The sequence below is a fragment of the Melospiza melodia genome, chromosome 22 (assembly GCF_035770615.1).
Source record: "Melospiza melodia melodia isolate bMelMel2 chromosome 22, bMelMel2.pri, whole genome shotgun sequence".
NCBI lineage: Eukaryota > Metazoa > Chordata > Aves > Passeriformes > Passerellidae > Melospiza > Melospiza melodia.
The window spans coordinates 2,280,058-2,294,220 of NC_086215.1; the positions used below are offsets into that span (position 1 = coordinate 2,280,058).

At 59.5% G+C, this 14,163-nt stretch overlaps 1 protein-coding gene across 1 annotated transcript; it reads left to right on the forward strand.

The window, feature by feature from the left end:
* Nucleotides 1-264: 264 nt before the first annotated feature.
* Nucleotides 265-13,530, forward strand: FBXW5 (F-box and WD repeat domain containing 5). The gene is made up of 9 exons (XM_063174389.1): nucleotides 265-313; nucleotides 971-1,181; nucleotides 3,244-3,401; nucleotides 4,010-4,184; nucleotides 5,424-5,572; nucleotides 6,910-7,381; nucleotides 9,836-9,983; nucleotides 11,012-11,224; nucleotides 11,697-13,530. The coding sequence occupies exons 2-9, from the start codon at nucleotides 992-994 to the stop codon at nucleotides 11,941-11,943; spliced, it is 1,752 nt and encodes a 583-aa protein (XP_063030459.1). The 5' UTR covers nucleotides 265-313; nucleotides 971-991; the 3' UTR covers nucleotides 11,944-13,530.
* Nucleotides 13,531-14,163: the final 633 nt, after the last annotated feature.

The window sequence follows — 14,163 nt, forward strand, 5'->3', positions numbered from 1 at the left end:
GCGTAAGGGGACATAGACATGTCATATGGGGGCGTGGTGTGCGGGGGGCGTGGTGTGTGTGGGGGGGGGGGGGGCGTGGTCTGAGGGGGCGTGGTCGGACCGGGCGGGGCGGGGCAGCGCTGGCAGCGGAGGGCGGAGGCACTCGTGAGCGATCGCGCCGCGCTCGGCTCGCTGTGTCTGGCACGCTGCGGGGAGCTCTGTGCTCGAGCCGTCGGGGCTGCGGCCGGACGCGCCCGGTGATTGGCCGGCCGGGGAGCGCCGGCAGCGCCGGCCGGAAGTGGCGCGGCGGGGCGGGGGCAGCGGAGCCGCCGAGGTGCGGGGGGACAGCGGGGACACCGGGCACGGCACGGGGGGAACACCGGGCACGGGGAACACCGGGGACACCGGGCACGGCACGGGAACAACACCGGGCACGGGGAACACCGGGGACACCGGGCACGGCACGGGGGGAACACCGGGCACGGGGAACACCGGGGACACCGGGCACGGCACGGGAACAACACCGGGCACGGGGAACACCGGGGACACCGGGCACGGCACGGGGGGAACACCGGGCACGGGGAACACCGGGGACACCGGGCACGGCACGGGGGGAACACCGGGCACGGGGAACACCGGGGACACCGGGCACGGCACGGGGGGAACACCGGGCACGGGGAACACCGGGGACACCGGGCACGGCACGGGGGGAACACCGGGCACGGGGAACACCGGGGACACGGGGCACGGCACGGGAACAACACCGGGCACGGGGAACACCGGGGACACCGGGCACGGGGAACACCGGCGACACCGGGCACCGGGAGGGAGGGGACACCGGCCATAGGAGACACCAGGGCACCGGGCACGGCACGGGGATACCGGGCACGGGGAACAGCGTGCACGGCACGGCAGCGCTCGGGAGGGCCGCGGGCCCTGGGCGGGTTCGCGTCCCCGCTCCGGGCCTGACGCCGGCCCCGCTCGGTTGCAGGCGCGGCGGCAGAATGACACGATGGACGCGGGCTGCCCCCGGCTCCCGGACACCGTCCTGTTCGAGATCTTCCTGTACCTGGACCACGCCGACGTGCTCTCGGTGGGGCTCGTCTGCCAGCAGTGGCGCGCCGTGGCCCGCGACGAGTTCCTGTGGAAGGAGCTTTTCTACCGCTACTACCGCGTGTCCCGGGACGTGCCCCGGCACCCAGGTGCGCTCCGGGGCGGCGCCTGCCGTGAGCCCGGCCCGAGCCCGCGCTGCCCCGCGCTGCCGCCCCCGATCCGCGGTGCCTCGGCTGTGTCCCGGTGCCCCGGGCTCAGATGGGCACGGGAAGGGCTCTGGGTCTGCCCGGACCGTGCAGAAATGGGGGTCCAAACGCTGAAAGTGCTTTGCCTTTCCCCTGTTGTCACAGAAAGGTTTCCTGAGCTCCCTGGGCAGGTGCGTTCTGTAGCTGCTGTCCAGGAGGTCCCGGGAGCTGCAGTGAGTCACCCCGGGCTGCTCCATCCCAGCCTCCACGGCGTCTGTGCAGTCACTCCTGCCTTGGTCCCTCCTTTCTGGGACTCGGCAGCCCCTGTGCTACAGCTCTGTCCATTCTCCTGCCACCAGAGCTGGGGCTGGGCTCTGCAGGGACACCCGTGCTGCCTGGGGGATGCGTGGCCCTGGGACAGCGCTGGGGACAGGTGCTGAGCCAGCAGCTGCCCTGCAGCACCAGGGCAGCTTGGACTCGATGTGGGCTCCCAGCAGGAGCTGGCAGAGCCTGGCAGAGGGCTCGGGGGTGGCACTGGCGTGGTCACAGCTGTGCTCCCTGCTGAGCACCCGTGCTGGCAGCAGTGTGGGGCAGTGTGACAGCTCTGGGAGCTGCCAGAGCCCCCGTGCTGCCCAGGGCGTTCTCCCTGAGCAGCCCATGCCCGCTGTGTTGTGGGGCTGTTGGATCCTGGATTGGGAATTGCAGTGGCCACAGAAGGGCAGGAGGAAATGCCAAGGATCAGGCAGTGGGAGCTGATCTCCTTGCAGCAGGAACACCTCTGCAGAAGGGCTCCCAGGGGAGATGGATGTTGATGGGATCCCTCCAGGCTATGTGACTTTGCTCTTGCAGACCCTGGGAGCTCCATGGGGCTGAGGATGTTCTCTTTGGGGTTTTTCTGAAGCCTCTTGACCAGGCTCATTCCCTCCCAGCCTCCTGGAGCTGCTTAGTCAGCTGCCAGCCCTGTTCTTGAGCACTGATTAGGATCAGGCAGTCGGTGTAGCTCAGTAAGGTGTTGAGCACCTGTGGGCACCCTGCGCAGGGCAGCAGGGCAGGGGCAGGGGCAGCCGTGGGCAGGGGCTGGAGCTCGAGGGTGGGGGCTGCCCTGGGCAGCCCCATGGTTAGAGGAATGGTATCCAGTGGGTCTGTAAGATGAAATGTTGGGTTTGCTTGGCCAAATGGGCCCTGCCCAGGCTTTTCCCAGCTGGGTGGGCTTGGACCAGGAGGTCCAGAGGGGGCTGGAGCCTTGAGCAGCAGTGGGATGTGCTGGCAGCAAGCTGGTCGCTGCCTGCAGGAGCAGTTGCCTCCTGGACTGCAGCCTGTTCCAAAAAATCCTTCAGTCCTGTTCAGTGTCACTAGGAAAGTTGGCCCTTGTCCATATACATGTCTAATCCTCTTTGCTTCTCTGGGATTTGCTGCTGCAAGAAGTCTATAGGCTGCCTGGCCGGGCCCTTCGTTAAAAATTTTCTTTATTTGGTTTTTATTGTCCATCAGTAAGACTCCCATGAGTGTGCCCCAGGCTGTGCTCAGCTTCTGTTCTTGGCTTTCATTTTTCAAGTCTCTTACCTCATGGAGATGTTTTTTTCCTTGTCCCAGACCCTTTCTGGAGCCGTCTTAATTCTGTGTGAGACAAGACAGAGGTAACCAGTGCAGAGCTGGGTATGGTGAGGAGCAGCTTCCCTCCTGCCCCACCTGGGTGGTTTGGTTGTGCTGGCACACGTGTTCCTTCTCAGGACTGCTTTTGGTGTGACAGGCAGCACCTGTGCCTGGTTCAGTGCTGGTTTGGAGAGCAGGAGTGTGCTGTGGAGCTGTGTGTGCTGCAAGAAAGGGCTTTGTGTGTGTGGGAGTAGGGAAGCTGCTGAGGAAATGCAGAGGGCTGGTGGCTGAGCTGCAGCCCTGGGCTGGTGCCCCAGCAGAGCTCCTGGCCTTGCTCACAGGAGCCAGGATTGATTGGTTTATTAGAGCCTGGTGCATGTTTGGCCCAGCTCTGCTTCCCTCCCCTCACACTCGTGTCCCTGCTGTGCTGCAGGTGCTGTCTCGTGGTACGAGGAGTTCCAGAGGCTCTACGACACCATCCCCTGCGTGGAGGTGCAGGCCCTGAAGGAGCACAATGACCAAGTTTTGCACCTGAGCTTCTCCCACTCTGGCTGCCTGTTTGCATCGTGCTCCAAAGACTGCACGGTCAAGGTAAAGTGGTAGGTGCCCTGTCTGGCTCTTGCAGCCTTGGTCCAGTGGAGCTTGGCCCTGAGCAGCCTTTGGGAAGTCTGTGGAGAGGTTTGACCAGATGTCCCTGGACTTGGGCTGCTTCCTGTGGGTGCTGAGCTGTCTTCTAAGCCATAGAACTAATGACTCTTGCAAATGTTGCCTTGAGGGCTGTATGGAGCTCCAGCCTGTGTGGAGGTGGCCGAGGTGCTTTGCTTTCTAGGTGCAGATCAGTGTCCTCTTGTGCCCTGGGTCTGATGAAGACTGGGGAGATAATGATCCACTGCAGTGGATCGTGTCCTCCCTGAGTGGTTGTCCTGGGAGGAATCTGTCTGAACATGCTGGAAATCCAGCTGTGATAGCACCATTCACTGCCTGAACACCTCCTCTGGCCAGTGGAGCAGCAGTTCTCCATTTGACCCCTCTCCATTTTCTGTCAGGGGAATGGACAGGGGTGTGGTGAGCAGAAGGCAGTTAAATGGGGTTTTTGATACTGTTTGTTTTTCATGTCCTGGTGAGTACTGGCAGAACAGATAAAGGAGAACCACTGTCAGCCTTCTCAGCAGCTTCCTGTCTGTCCCATCTCTCTGTAGATCTGGAGCAATGAGCTGGACATCTCCCTGCAGCACAGCTCCAACATGAGGCCATACAACTGGAGCTACACCCAGTTCTCCCAGTTCAACTCGGATGACTCCCTGCTGCTGGTGTCCGGTGTCTTTGTGGGGCCTCACAACTCCTCCTCAGGGGAGATTGCTGTCATCAGCATGGGTAAGAGGGGCTCCCTGGGGCTCCCCGGGGCATAGGAGTGCTGGGTGAGGGGGTTCCCTTCTCCTTTGGGTGTGCAGTGCCTTGTCTCAGCTCATCCTGGCTCCTGAGTGAGGGGCTCTGATCACAGCTCTAGAGGGGAGACCTCACAGACAGCCTGGGTCACTGCAGCAGCGCCTCAGGGCAGTGCTTGTGTATTTACCCTCACTGCTCTTCTAAGTGCCACTGTGGGCAAGGGTTACCCACATCACTCACCTTGGAGCTCCTGCCTATGGCATGTGTGGTGCTTGGCATAGAGCTACAAAAACCCACAATGGTTTGGGTTGGAAGAGACCTTAAGGCTCAGCTTATTCCAACCCCCTGCCATGGCAGGGACACCTCCCACTGTCCCAGGCTGCTCCCAGCCCTGCCCAGCCTGGCCTTGGGCACTGCCAGGGATCCAGGGGCAGCCACAGCTGCTCTGGGCACCCCGTGCCAGGGCCTGCCCACCCTCACAGGGAACAATTCCCAATTCCCAATATCCCATCCATCCCTGCCCTCTGGCAGTGGGAGCCATTCCCTGTGTCCTGTCCCTCCATCCCCTGTCCCCAGTCCCTCTCCAGCTCTTTCAGAGCTCTAAGGTCTTGTCAGAGTCTTCTCTTCTTCAGGCCGGGCACACCCAGCCCTCTCAGCCCATCTCCAGAGGAAAGTGGCTGCATGCAGCTCTCAGGTCACCTTTGTGGCTGTGGTCTCACCCTTAGGTGTCACAGGACTTTCTGAGGTGTTGTCACCTGAGCCTCCTTCGCTTGTGCTGCAGCTCTGTGCATGAGGCTCGTCCCCACTGTTATCTCACCATCTTTGTGCAGAGTCCCACAGTACCAGCAATCAGGAGTGCAGCAGGAAGCAGGAGTGCACAGCTGCCTTGGCTGGAGAGGCCCCAGGCTGCAGGGGTGGGAGGGAAATTCTGTCTGTGTTTAACTCCTGCTTGTCCCCAGGGCCTGCTCTGGGCCCCGCTCAGGGAAAGGGTGGGAGGTTGAATTGCTCTGGCTCTGTGCACTGCCCTGTTATTTTGGTTTCCTTTGTGCAAGGTATCATCACACATCTCTGGAGAAAAGAGAAATAATCTGTCTCTGTAGCAGTGGCTGGGAGCTGGATGGGGGTTGGCCCCTCCTACAGAGACCTGGATCCACTTCTTCTGTCCCACACGGTTTCTCCAGGGCTCTTGCTGGAAGTCAGTGCCTCACTCTCATGTTTCCCTTCCAGAGAACTTCACGCTGCTTTCCAGGGTGAGGAATAAGCCCTATGATGTGTTTGGCTGCTGGCTGAACGAAACCAACTTGATATCAGGCAATCTGCATCGGATTGGACGCATCACCTCGTGCTCAGTGCTGTGGCTGAACAATGCTTTCCAGGTGAGCTGCCTTCCTTCCAGCTTCACAGGCAGTGCAGCTTCCTGCTGCCTCCTGGGGGAGGGAGAGCTGCAGGGAAGGATGGCTCAATCCTCCTGTCCTCCCTGTTTGTCTCCTCTGACTTGCCCTCAGGATCCTGAGCTCAAGGCAACCCTTGCATGAGGTTTCTCCATGCTCAGTGTTATTATACTCACTGCAGTATTCTAACTCTGCCCTCAGATCTCATTAACTTTTGCCACATTAATTAGGCTGAGGTGTTGGCTGCAGTGCTCCCCAGCGTGCATTGCCCAACAGCAGGGCTGCTGAGGTCCTTGACAGTCTGAAGCTGGTCCTGGGAGTGCTGTAGCCTGGCCTGTGTCCCCAGCAATGGGACCCTTCTCCCTTCTCCCACCTGGTAGCTCAGGGTGTTGGTGTGAGCTGGAGGCTGAGCTCAGTCCTGCCTGGCCTTGCTGAGGTTTCTTGTGCCAGATGCTGTCTCTGATTCTGAGGTGAGACTTGGAGAACTGAGTGTGCTGGCCTCAAACTGCTCGTTCACTCCCTAGCACTTGGGTGCTGAGTCGGGTTCCCCATGTTTTGCCTCTGTTTCAGTGCCACACCTGCACATCCCCACGTTTTGTGATTTTAACAAGATGCTGACCCCAGGTAAAACCTCTGTTAGCAGAGACTTTTCCCACAGCCACATCTCCGTGCTGCACTGAGGCATTACACCAGCATTGCACCTTCCATCCCTCAGAGGCCAGGAAGGACCTTGCCCATAACAGGGGCATGGGAGTACAGCTGCAGGCTGGGAACAGTGAGGCAGAGAAGGACCTGCTCTGTGTGTCTGGAGCAGATACCAGGCTGCCCCTGCTGAGGGGTACAAGCACGCTCCAGGAGCACAGGGATTCTCTGCCACTGCTGTTGTGGGGCAGAGGAATCCTACTTCATGCTTATCACAGAGGCCTGTTCCTGAAATCCTTGTCAATCATAAAATGTAGAGTATCCTGAGGTGGAAGGGACCCACAGGGATCAAGTTCAGCTCCTGGCCCTGCACTGTAAAGCCCCAGGTAGTGCCAGCTGATCACCTCAGTGTTACGGTGGCAGCAGGGCTGCCCAGCAGCTGTGCTTCCTCACTGCACTGCTGCCTGCCTGCAGGAATGTTTGCTCTCGCTCTGTCTCCGTCCAGGATAGGAAGGAGCACAGGAGAGCTGGCAAGCCTGGGGCCCCTTCTTGTGTCAGTGCCCCGCACACAACGTGGAGGGGCCCGTGGGGGTTGGTGTCGCTGTGCTAGCTCAGGTCTGGGTTTGAACTGTGGGGCTGACTTGGGGTGGTTCCTGCTCACTTCTCCCCTCTGCTCGCAGGGCATTGAGTCTGAGAATGTGAATGTAGTGAAGAGACTGTTCAAAATCCAGAACCTGAATGCCAGCACCATCCGGACCGTGATGGTGGCTGACTGCAGCCGCTATGACTCCCCGGATCTGCTCCTGGACTACGAGGAGCAGCTGGCTGCTTCCTCCCCGTGCCCGGCCTTTGATCTCGGCAGTGACAGCGAGGAGGAAGGGGCCAGGCCCAGGCCGCCCCCGGAGCCGGCCAGGCAGGAATTGCCGGATGTGCCAGCAGAGCACGGGCTGCAGCAGCTCTTTGATGGGATCGTGGAGGGCCACGGGAGGCCTGCCATGACCGACACAGAGCTGGAGACGAAGGTGGCCGAGCTGTTTGTGCGAAACAGAACTAAACCGCCCGAGCCAAACCTGCTCCCCACAGACAGCAACAGCAAGACAAAGTACTTGATCTTCACCACAGGATGCCTCACCTACTCCCCGCACCAGATAGGTAAGGCTGGGCCTGAGCCTGGTGCAGCGGGGCTCCCTAGGGGCCTGGGCTGCGGCTGGGCTTGAGATTTGGGTCAGGAAAAGACTTGGTCTTCCTGCTGTCTGTTTGTGAGGTGTGAACTGGGCTTTGCTCTGGGTTCTGAGAGGCCCCATCACTGTGGGGAGTTTCACCTCCTCCGCTTGCCTGAGGGTTGTTTTGTTGCTGCCAGCATGATACGTGGCCAAAGTCATGGCAAGGGCTGAGCAGAAAAGCAAGAAGGAGCTTCTGATGAAGGACGCCAGCCATGAGCAGCAGTGTGTGCGGGGGCAGGACAGCAGCTGCCCTGGAGGAGTGTGTGGAGGGACCCTGGTCCTGTTCTCTTGCGGGGGTAGACAGGGCTGGTCTGAGCAGCATGGAGTTGATGTGTGAGTCACTTGTGCAGTGCCCCTGCCCCTTGCCTGCCTCCCCTCTGCCATGGTGGGACCACCCTTATGTGGGCATCCAGCCTCAGTGAGACGCTGGGGCCGGGGGAGGTTTCCGAGGGGATGATTCAGTGCCCCAGCCATGCTCGTGTGGTGAGTGGGGCTGGGCAGGCTGCAGCCTCCTCTGTTGTGCTAGGGGGGTGCAATGTGCTGTGGGTGTGGCTGGTGACATTGTCCTGTGTTAAGATGTCACTTGCTCTCACCTGCAACACCCCTGTTAAGACAACAGGTCTAGCAGAGCCTGAATTTACAGGAAATCCTCGGGGAGCTGCTCAGTGGGGAGCAGGAGCAGGGAGACTGGCTGTTTCCCCAGGAAACCCTAAAGCTGGCAGAGAGGTGGAAAGGACCAGGAGTGTGGGGAAGGAGGGAGCTGTTCCCAGACAAGACTGCTGTGAAGCCAGACAGTTTCAGTTCCTTTCACTGCTCACACAGTTACAGCCCTGCTTTCTTGCTCTCCCGACATTCCCGTGACATGGTCCCACACCAGTACAGCCCAGTAAGGCAGGGGAAGGGGAAGGCAGTTTCCAGAGCTGTAAGCAACTTAGTCTTTGCCCACCTCAGTTAGGAATATGACCTGGACTGAATGAGCTCTGCTTCATGCTCCTCCTGCCTGTGGGCTGGGTTTGCAGCCAGCCATGTTGACTCAGCCCTGGGCTCAGCTGAGAGCACCTGGCAGCCTGCAGCCTGCCACCCACCGAGGCAGGGCCTTTGGGCTCCCCAGTTCCTCTGCAGCCTCCCAGGCTGAGGGATTTGTGCGATGCCTCTGAGCTCTGTGACTCCCTGGCTGGAAGCCAGCACTTGCAGTACAGGCTGCTGCTTGCAGGGCTGGACACTGGCTCAGTTCCTGTCCCACCATGAGTCACTGCAGTGTGGCCTTTGTACCCTTTGGTTTGTGTGCAGAACTGGCCCTGTGCACCTGCTCTGTGCCCACAGGACCTGAAGGAGCTCACTCTGTGCTCACCTCCCACTCTGTGCAGTGCTGCTCCAGCATGAACTCGAGTTCCCATTTCTCATGCTGATTCCAGGGTGAGCAGCCTGTCCTTCTGACTCATGTGTGTTTGAATTTGGAACAGGGAGCATGGTGCTGTGGAAGTGAGGATGAAGATGCTGGTGAGCAGCACCAGTGGGGTGGAAGAACACCAGTCCTGTCTCACAGGTCCCAGGCTCAGGGGAAGAAATATTAGGAATGGCCTTGGACTTGAGCTGTAATGGGGTGTCACCTGTGTCTCGTTGGGTTGCAGGAGAGGGCTAAAATAAAAGGTGCTGTTAGCAATTCCTCCAGAGGGGCGATGGGCTGGGCTGGGCTGGGCCAGGCCACCTTCCAGCACCCCTAGACCTGCTGAGGATGAAACCTGTGTGTGCCCAGGAGCTACTGAGGCTCACAGAGGTCCTCCAGGAAGCTGTTGAGGATGGACCATTTGTGGATCTGTTTGTGTTTTGGACCTCTTCAGAGCTGGAAGGGGACAGGGCTTGACCCATCACTTGTCTCAGTCAGGAGGTTCAGAAGCTACAAATTACTTGAGCACAGTTTAGGTTTAAATGTCTGTTCTTTAAACTTTGTGGAACAGATCCCCATCTGCACTTGACAGTGTCAGGGGAAAACCCTGCCACAGCTTGTGCATCTGCTGGGCTGCTCCAGGCTGGCTACTGCAGAGAATGGGCTCAGCCCAGGGAATCATTTCAGAGAAAAACCCTTCTACAGCTAGTGTGTCTCCTGGGCCAACGCAGCTTCCATGTGCTCCAGAGATGGCTGAGGCAAGGTCTGGCTGTACCCTCAGGCACTGGGATCTCCCTGCCTGGGGTTTGATGTGCAGCCCATCTGATGAGCTGCAGGAGCCTGGCCAGGACAGCAGCCCTGTCCCAGAGCTTGCACAGCAAGCCGGTTCTCCTTTCTTAGCCGCACCAAGGGGAGCACCTGCCTGAAGCCTGGGACCTCCCCCAGCCTGCTGGCAGCAGCCTGTGGGACTGCCTCCCTCTGCTTTCTGTCCCTCAGGGATTAAGAGGATCCTGCCCCATCAGATGACGACGGCAGGGCCGGTGCTGGGGGAGGAGCGGCGCTCGGACGAGTTCTTTGACTCCCTGGATCACGTCATCGACATCCACGGGCACATCATCGGCATGGGCCTCTCCCCTGACCACCGGTGAGCACACAGGGCTCCAGCCACTGCCAGCATGGGCAGGAGCTGCTCACGGGCTCTGTGGGGTAACCAGGACATGGAGTGGTGGAATGGATTGGGTGCCTGCTGATCCAGGTGGCGATGGTGTGTTACTGCTGAGCCTCGCCCCCAGCCGTGGCAGGAATGTATTCCTGAGCCAGCTCAGGACAGGGTGGCTCCTTCTGAGAGTGGAGGAGCTGCCCACACCAATGTGTCTTGTTCCTGAGGTAGATCATCCATAGAATCCTAGGATGGTTTGTGTTGGAAAGTAGCTTAAAAACCATCTAATCCCCACCCCCTGCCATGGGCAGGGACACCTTCCACTATTCCAGGGTGCTCATGCTCCGTCCACTTGGCCTTGAACACTTCAGGGATGGGGCAGCCACAGCTGCTCTGGGCAATCTGTGTCAGGGTCTTCCAACCCTCATAGGGAAGAATTTCTTCCCAATAGCCCATGTAACCCTGCCCTCTGGCAGTGGGAAGCCATTCCTTTTGTTTTGTCTCTCTGTCCCAGGTCCCTCTCCAGCTCTTTTGGAGCCCCTTTAGGCTCTGGAAGGGGCTCTGAGGTATCTCTGGAGCCTTCTCTTCTCCAAGCTGAACACCCCCAGCTCTCCCAGGCTCCAGAGCAGAGAGGCTCCAGCCCTTGGAGCATCTCCCTGGCCTTCTCTGGAGTCCAGCATCTCCACATCGTTCTTGTGTTGGGTTCCCAGAGCTGGAGGCAGCTCTGCAGGTGGGGGTCTCACCTGAATGGAGCAGGGGGGAAGAGTCCCCCCTACACATGCTGCCCAGAAGACGGCCCCATCGTTAAAGATATTTCCAGTGAGATTAGAGAGGTGTGACCTGAGCCCTGGCGTCACCTTTCAGGTGCAGTGGTCCTTTCCAGACATGGCCAGGAGTGTTCCCTGTTTCAGCCTGGGTTTCAGTGAGCTGGGCTGCAGGCTCCATCCCTGCTGTGCCAGGGGGCCGTGTGAGCTGTGGTGCAGTGCAGGTAACCCCTCTGTGCCCTCCCCAAGGTACCTGTATGTGAACAGCCGGGCCTGGCCGCGCGACTGCGTCATCTCGGACCCGATGCAGCCGCCTCCCATCGCGGAGGAGATCGACCTGCACGTGTTCGACCTGAAGACCATGAAGGAGGTGAAGCGAGCGCTGCGCGCGCACCGCGCCTACACGCCCAACGAGGAGTGCTTCTTCATCTTCCTGGACGTCAGCAGGGACTTCGTGGCGAGGTGAGGGAGTGGGCAGGATCCTGACCCTGCATCTGGGAAGGCCTGGGCCTGTTGCTGTGGGATGGCCGTGTGAGCAGAACACTGCTGTGTGTTGGAAGGAGAGCAGGGAGTGGGATTGGAAAGAGCAGAGGGACTGACTTGGAAAGTGCTGATAAAGGGTGGCTGCCCAGTCCTGCTGTAAATACCCTGCCTTAAATACCCTGCCTTATTTACCCCTGAGGAAAGGGTAAATCTGGGGCTGTGGTGTGTTTGGTGGCAGGTGGCAAATGCCCTTCTTGGGGCTGCAGGTGCTGTGGGCTGAGCTGAGGGGCCCTGGATCCCAGAGGGAGCTGCCTGCGCAGGATGAAGCTCATGGAGACGGGGGCTTGGGTAACCCATCCCCGCAGAACAGGAGTGGGAAGGGCAGGGTGTTGGGGTGCTGGGCTGACACTGGGACCAGTGGGACACCCTGACCCCTGTCTCTCCACCCCAGTGGGGCAGAGGATCGACACGGCTACATCTGGGATCGGCACTACAACATCTGCCTGGCCAAGCTGCAGCACGACAATGTGGTGAACTCAGTGGCGTTCAGCCCGGTGGAGCAGGAGCTGCTGCTGACAGCCAGTGATGACACCACCATCAAGGTGTGGCGCTCCCCACGGGCCATGCGCATCCGGCAGGCCAGGAGGCCCCGGCCTAGGAAACTGCTCTTCTCCTGGCTCTTGAACCAGAAAAGCTGAACCCAGGTACATCTGCTCCTGCAGCTTCCTCACTGCAGCACCTCCTTCTGAGCTCACAGAGCCCTGAGCCCTGCACAGAGATGAGCTCTAGGCACACAAATCCTACGGCTGAGCCAGGAGGGGCCCTGGCAGCAGGAATTGCCTCCTCCTTGAAGCATCGCCTTCAGACAGGACATAAGAGCTGGGGCCCTGTTGTGGTTCTGTTGGGCAGCAGCTGAGCTGGTCACTGCAGGGTGGGCTCCCACAGCTTCTCACCAGCATTGCTACTTGGGCATAGCTCTCTGGGTGAGCTCTGGGCACAGGGGACACTGAGGCACGTCCAGTGTAGGTCTGTGTGAGCTGGGGATGTGGCCAGACACACTGGGAGCCGCCAGCTGCACAGTGCTTGGCAGGAGCCATGGTGCAGCTGTGCTGCCTGACTGCAGGACTCAATATTGGCGTTTTATTAATGTGTGTTTGTCCCAAAGCTCCACGGGCAACTTGTCTGGCTGCTGTGGAATGTCAAGTGCCTCTTCCCCATGGCACCTCTACCCAAGAGGGCAGCAGGAACTGGGGGCAGTGAGGGGGCAGCAGGGCCAGGGCTGGGAGCCTGACTGGCCCCAGGGTCTGTGTATTGGTATTGCCAGTTTCTAAACTTGGGAGGGGGGGAGGGCTGGTGGTCATGGTGCTGGCTTTGCCTCTGTCTTCCTCTGAGTAGCACTTCAATAAGCTATGGATCAGGAACGTATTTATTGTGGGGGATCTGCTGTCCCTTCCTGGGGTACCCATGAGGACAGCTCACCTCCTGCCCATGCTACCCAATCGTGGCACTTTAGGTTCTTTTGGTATGTTCTCTGTGAATAAGTGTAGACACCCACAGGTGCTGCAGGTATTCATTCACCTGCAGGTGATGGGGATGGAGCCCTCCTGCCTGCAGTGACAGCTGAAAAAGCTCCCTGTCCCTGGGGCTGACGCACCATGGAGGGCTCAGCTCCTCCAGGACCCCGCAGGCAGTGGGGATGGTCACTTGGAGTTAGTACAGACTCGGTGGTGTTCACTGTCTGTCCCTTGAGCTTCTGTCCCTGTGGCAGGTACCCAAATGTCAGAGTCTAAAATTAAGCTCCTAATCTTGACCTGGCCTAGATGGGGCCCTGAAGAGCTGCTGTTGCTCCTGAAGCAGGCTGGGAAGGAGCTGCAGGGGAGGCATTTTGGGGGCCCCTGGAAGCTCCGGGGCAGGTGCCTGTGCCATTCCCAGTCTGGGGTTGCTGACAGGCCTGACAGAGGCGGCAGCTTCTGTCACAATGGCACTGATGGCTTTAGCAGCCTCTGCAGCAGGAGGGTCAGCACCTGTGTCCTGCTGTGCCCCAGCTTCATCCAAAACCCCTGTACTCAGGTTTTCTGTCATGAAATTAGGAGTTCCTTCCTGTGTGTGCACACAGGCTCCACATCCTGCTCTGTCCAGTCACACAGCAAAGGAACAGCCTCCCTTCCTCCCCCAACTGTGAACTCTCCACCCGTGGCTCGGTGCAGCAGCGAGCAAGGCACTGAGGTGCTGTTTGTACTGTTTTGCTCTTCACTCTGGCATTGAATAAATACTCTGCTAAAGCATCTCTGCAATGTGAGCTTGTTTTTCCAAGTACTGCTCTGCTGAGCCAGAGCTGAGGCCAGGACTGTCTCAGGGCTGGGCTGGAGCACTGCAGGAGCTGCTGCCCAGCCTGTGCTTACCTGCCCTGCCTGGGGAAGTGTGGGCAGAGAGCTGTGAGCAACAGGAGCGAGGCAGGGGATGGCCCAAGGGCAGCAAGCGTCCACGGCAGCTGGGCTGAACACTGCAGCTTCCAGGACAGGCCAGGGGCTAGACCCCTCCTGGATTTATGTTTTCCAAGCACTAACAGGCACAGAACAGGTAAACAGAGAGCTCTCCAATGCTGTTTGGCATTCCTGTGCCACAGCAGCCTCCTGAGCTGCAATGCCACTGTCCCCTCATTGCCCTTTGCATCTCCCTGGTGCAGCAGCTGCTGTGGTGTGAAGGGGCATCTGGGGGCTTCCCAGAGGGGACAGGTGCCCATGGTCATTCCTTGTGTTTGTCTCTTCCATACACAGTGAGTAGAGGTCACCAGGCTGCTGCCCCCACATGGGTTTAGTCCCTGGGCTGGTGCTGCAGCATGGGAGGGGCAGGAACAGGCATCCTGCAGGCACTGGGCTCCCAACAGTGGTGAGGGAAAAGCAGCCTGTTCTGGAGGA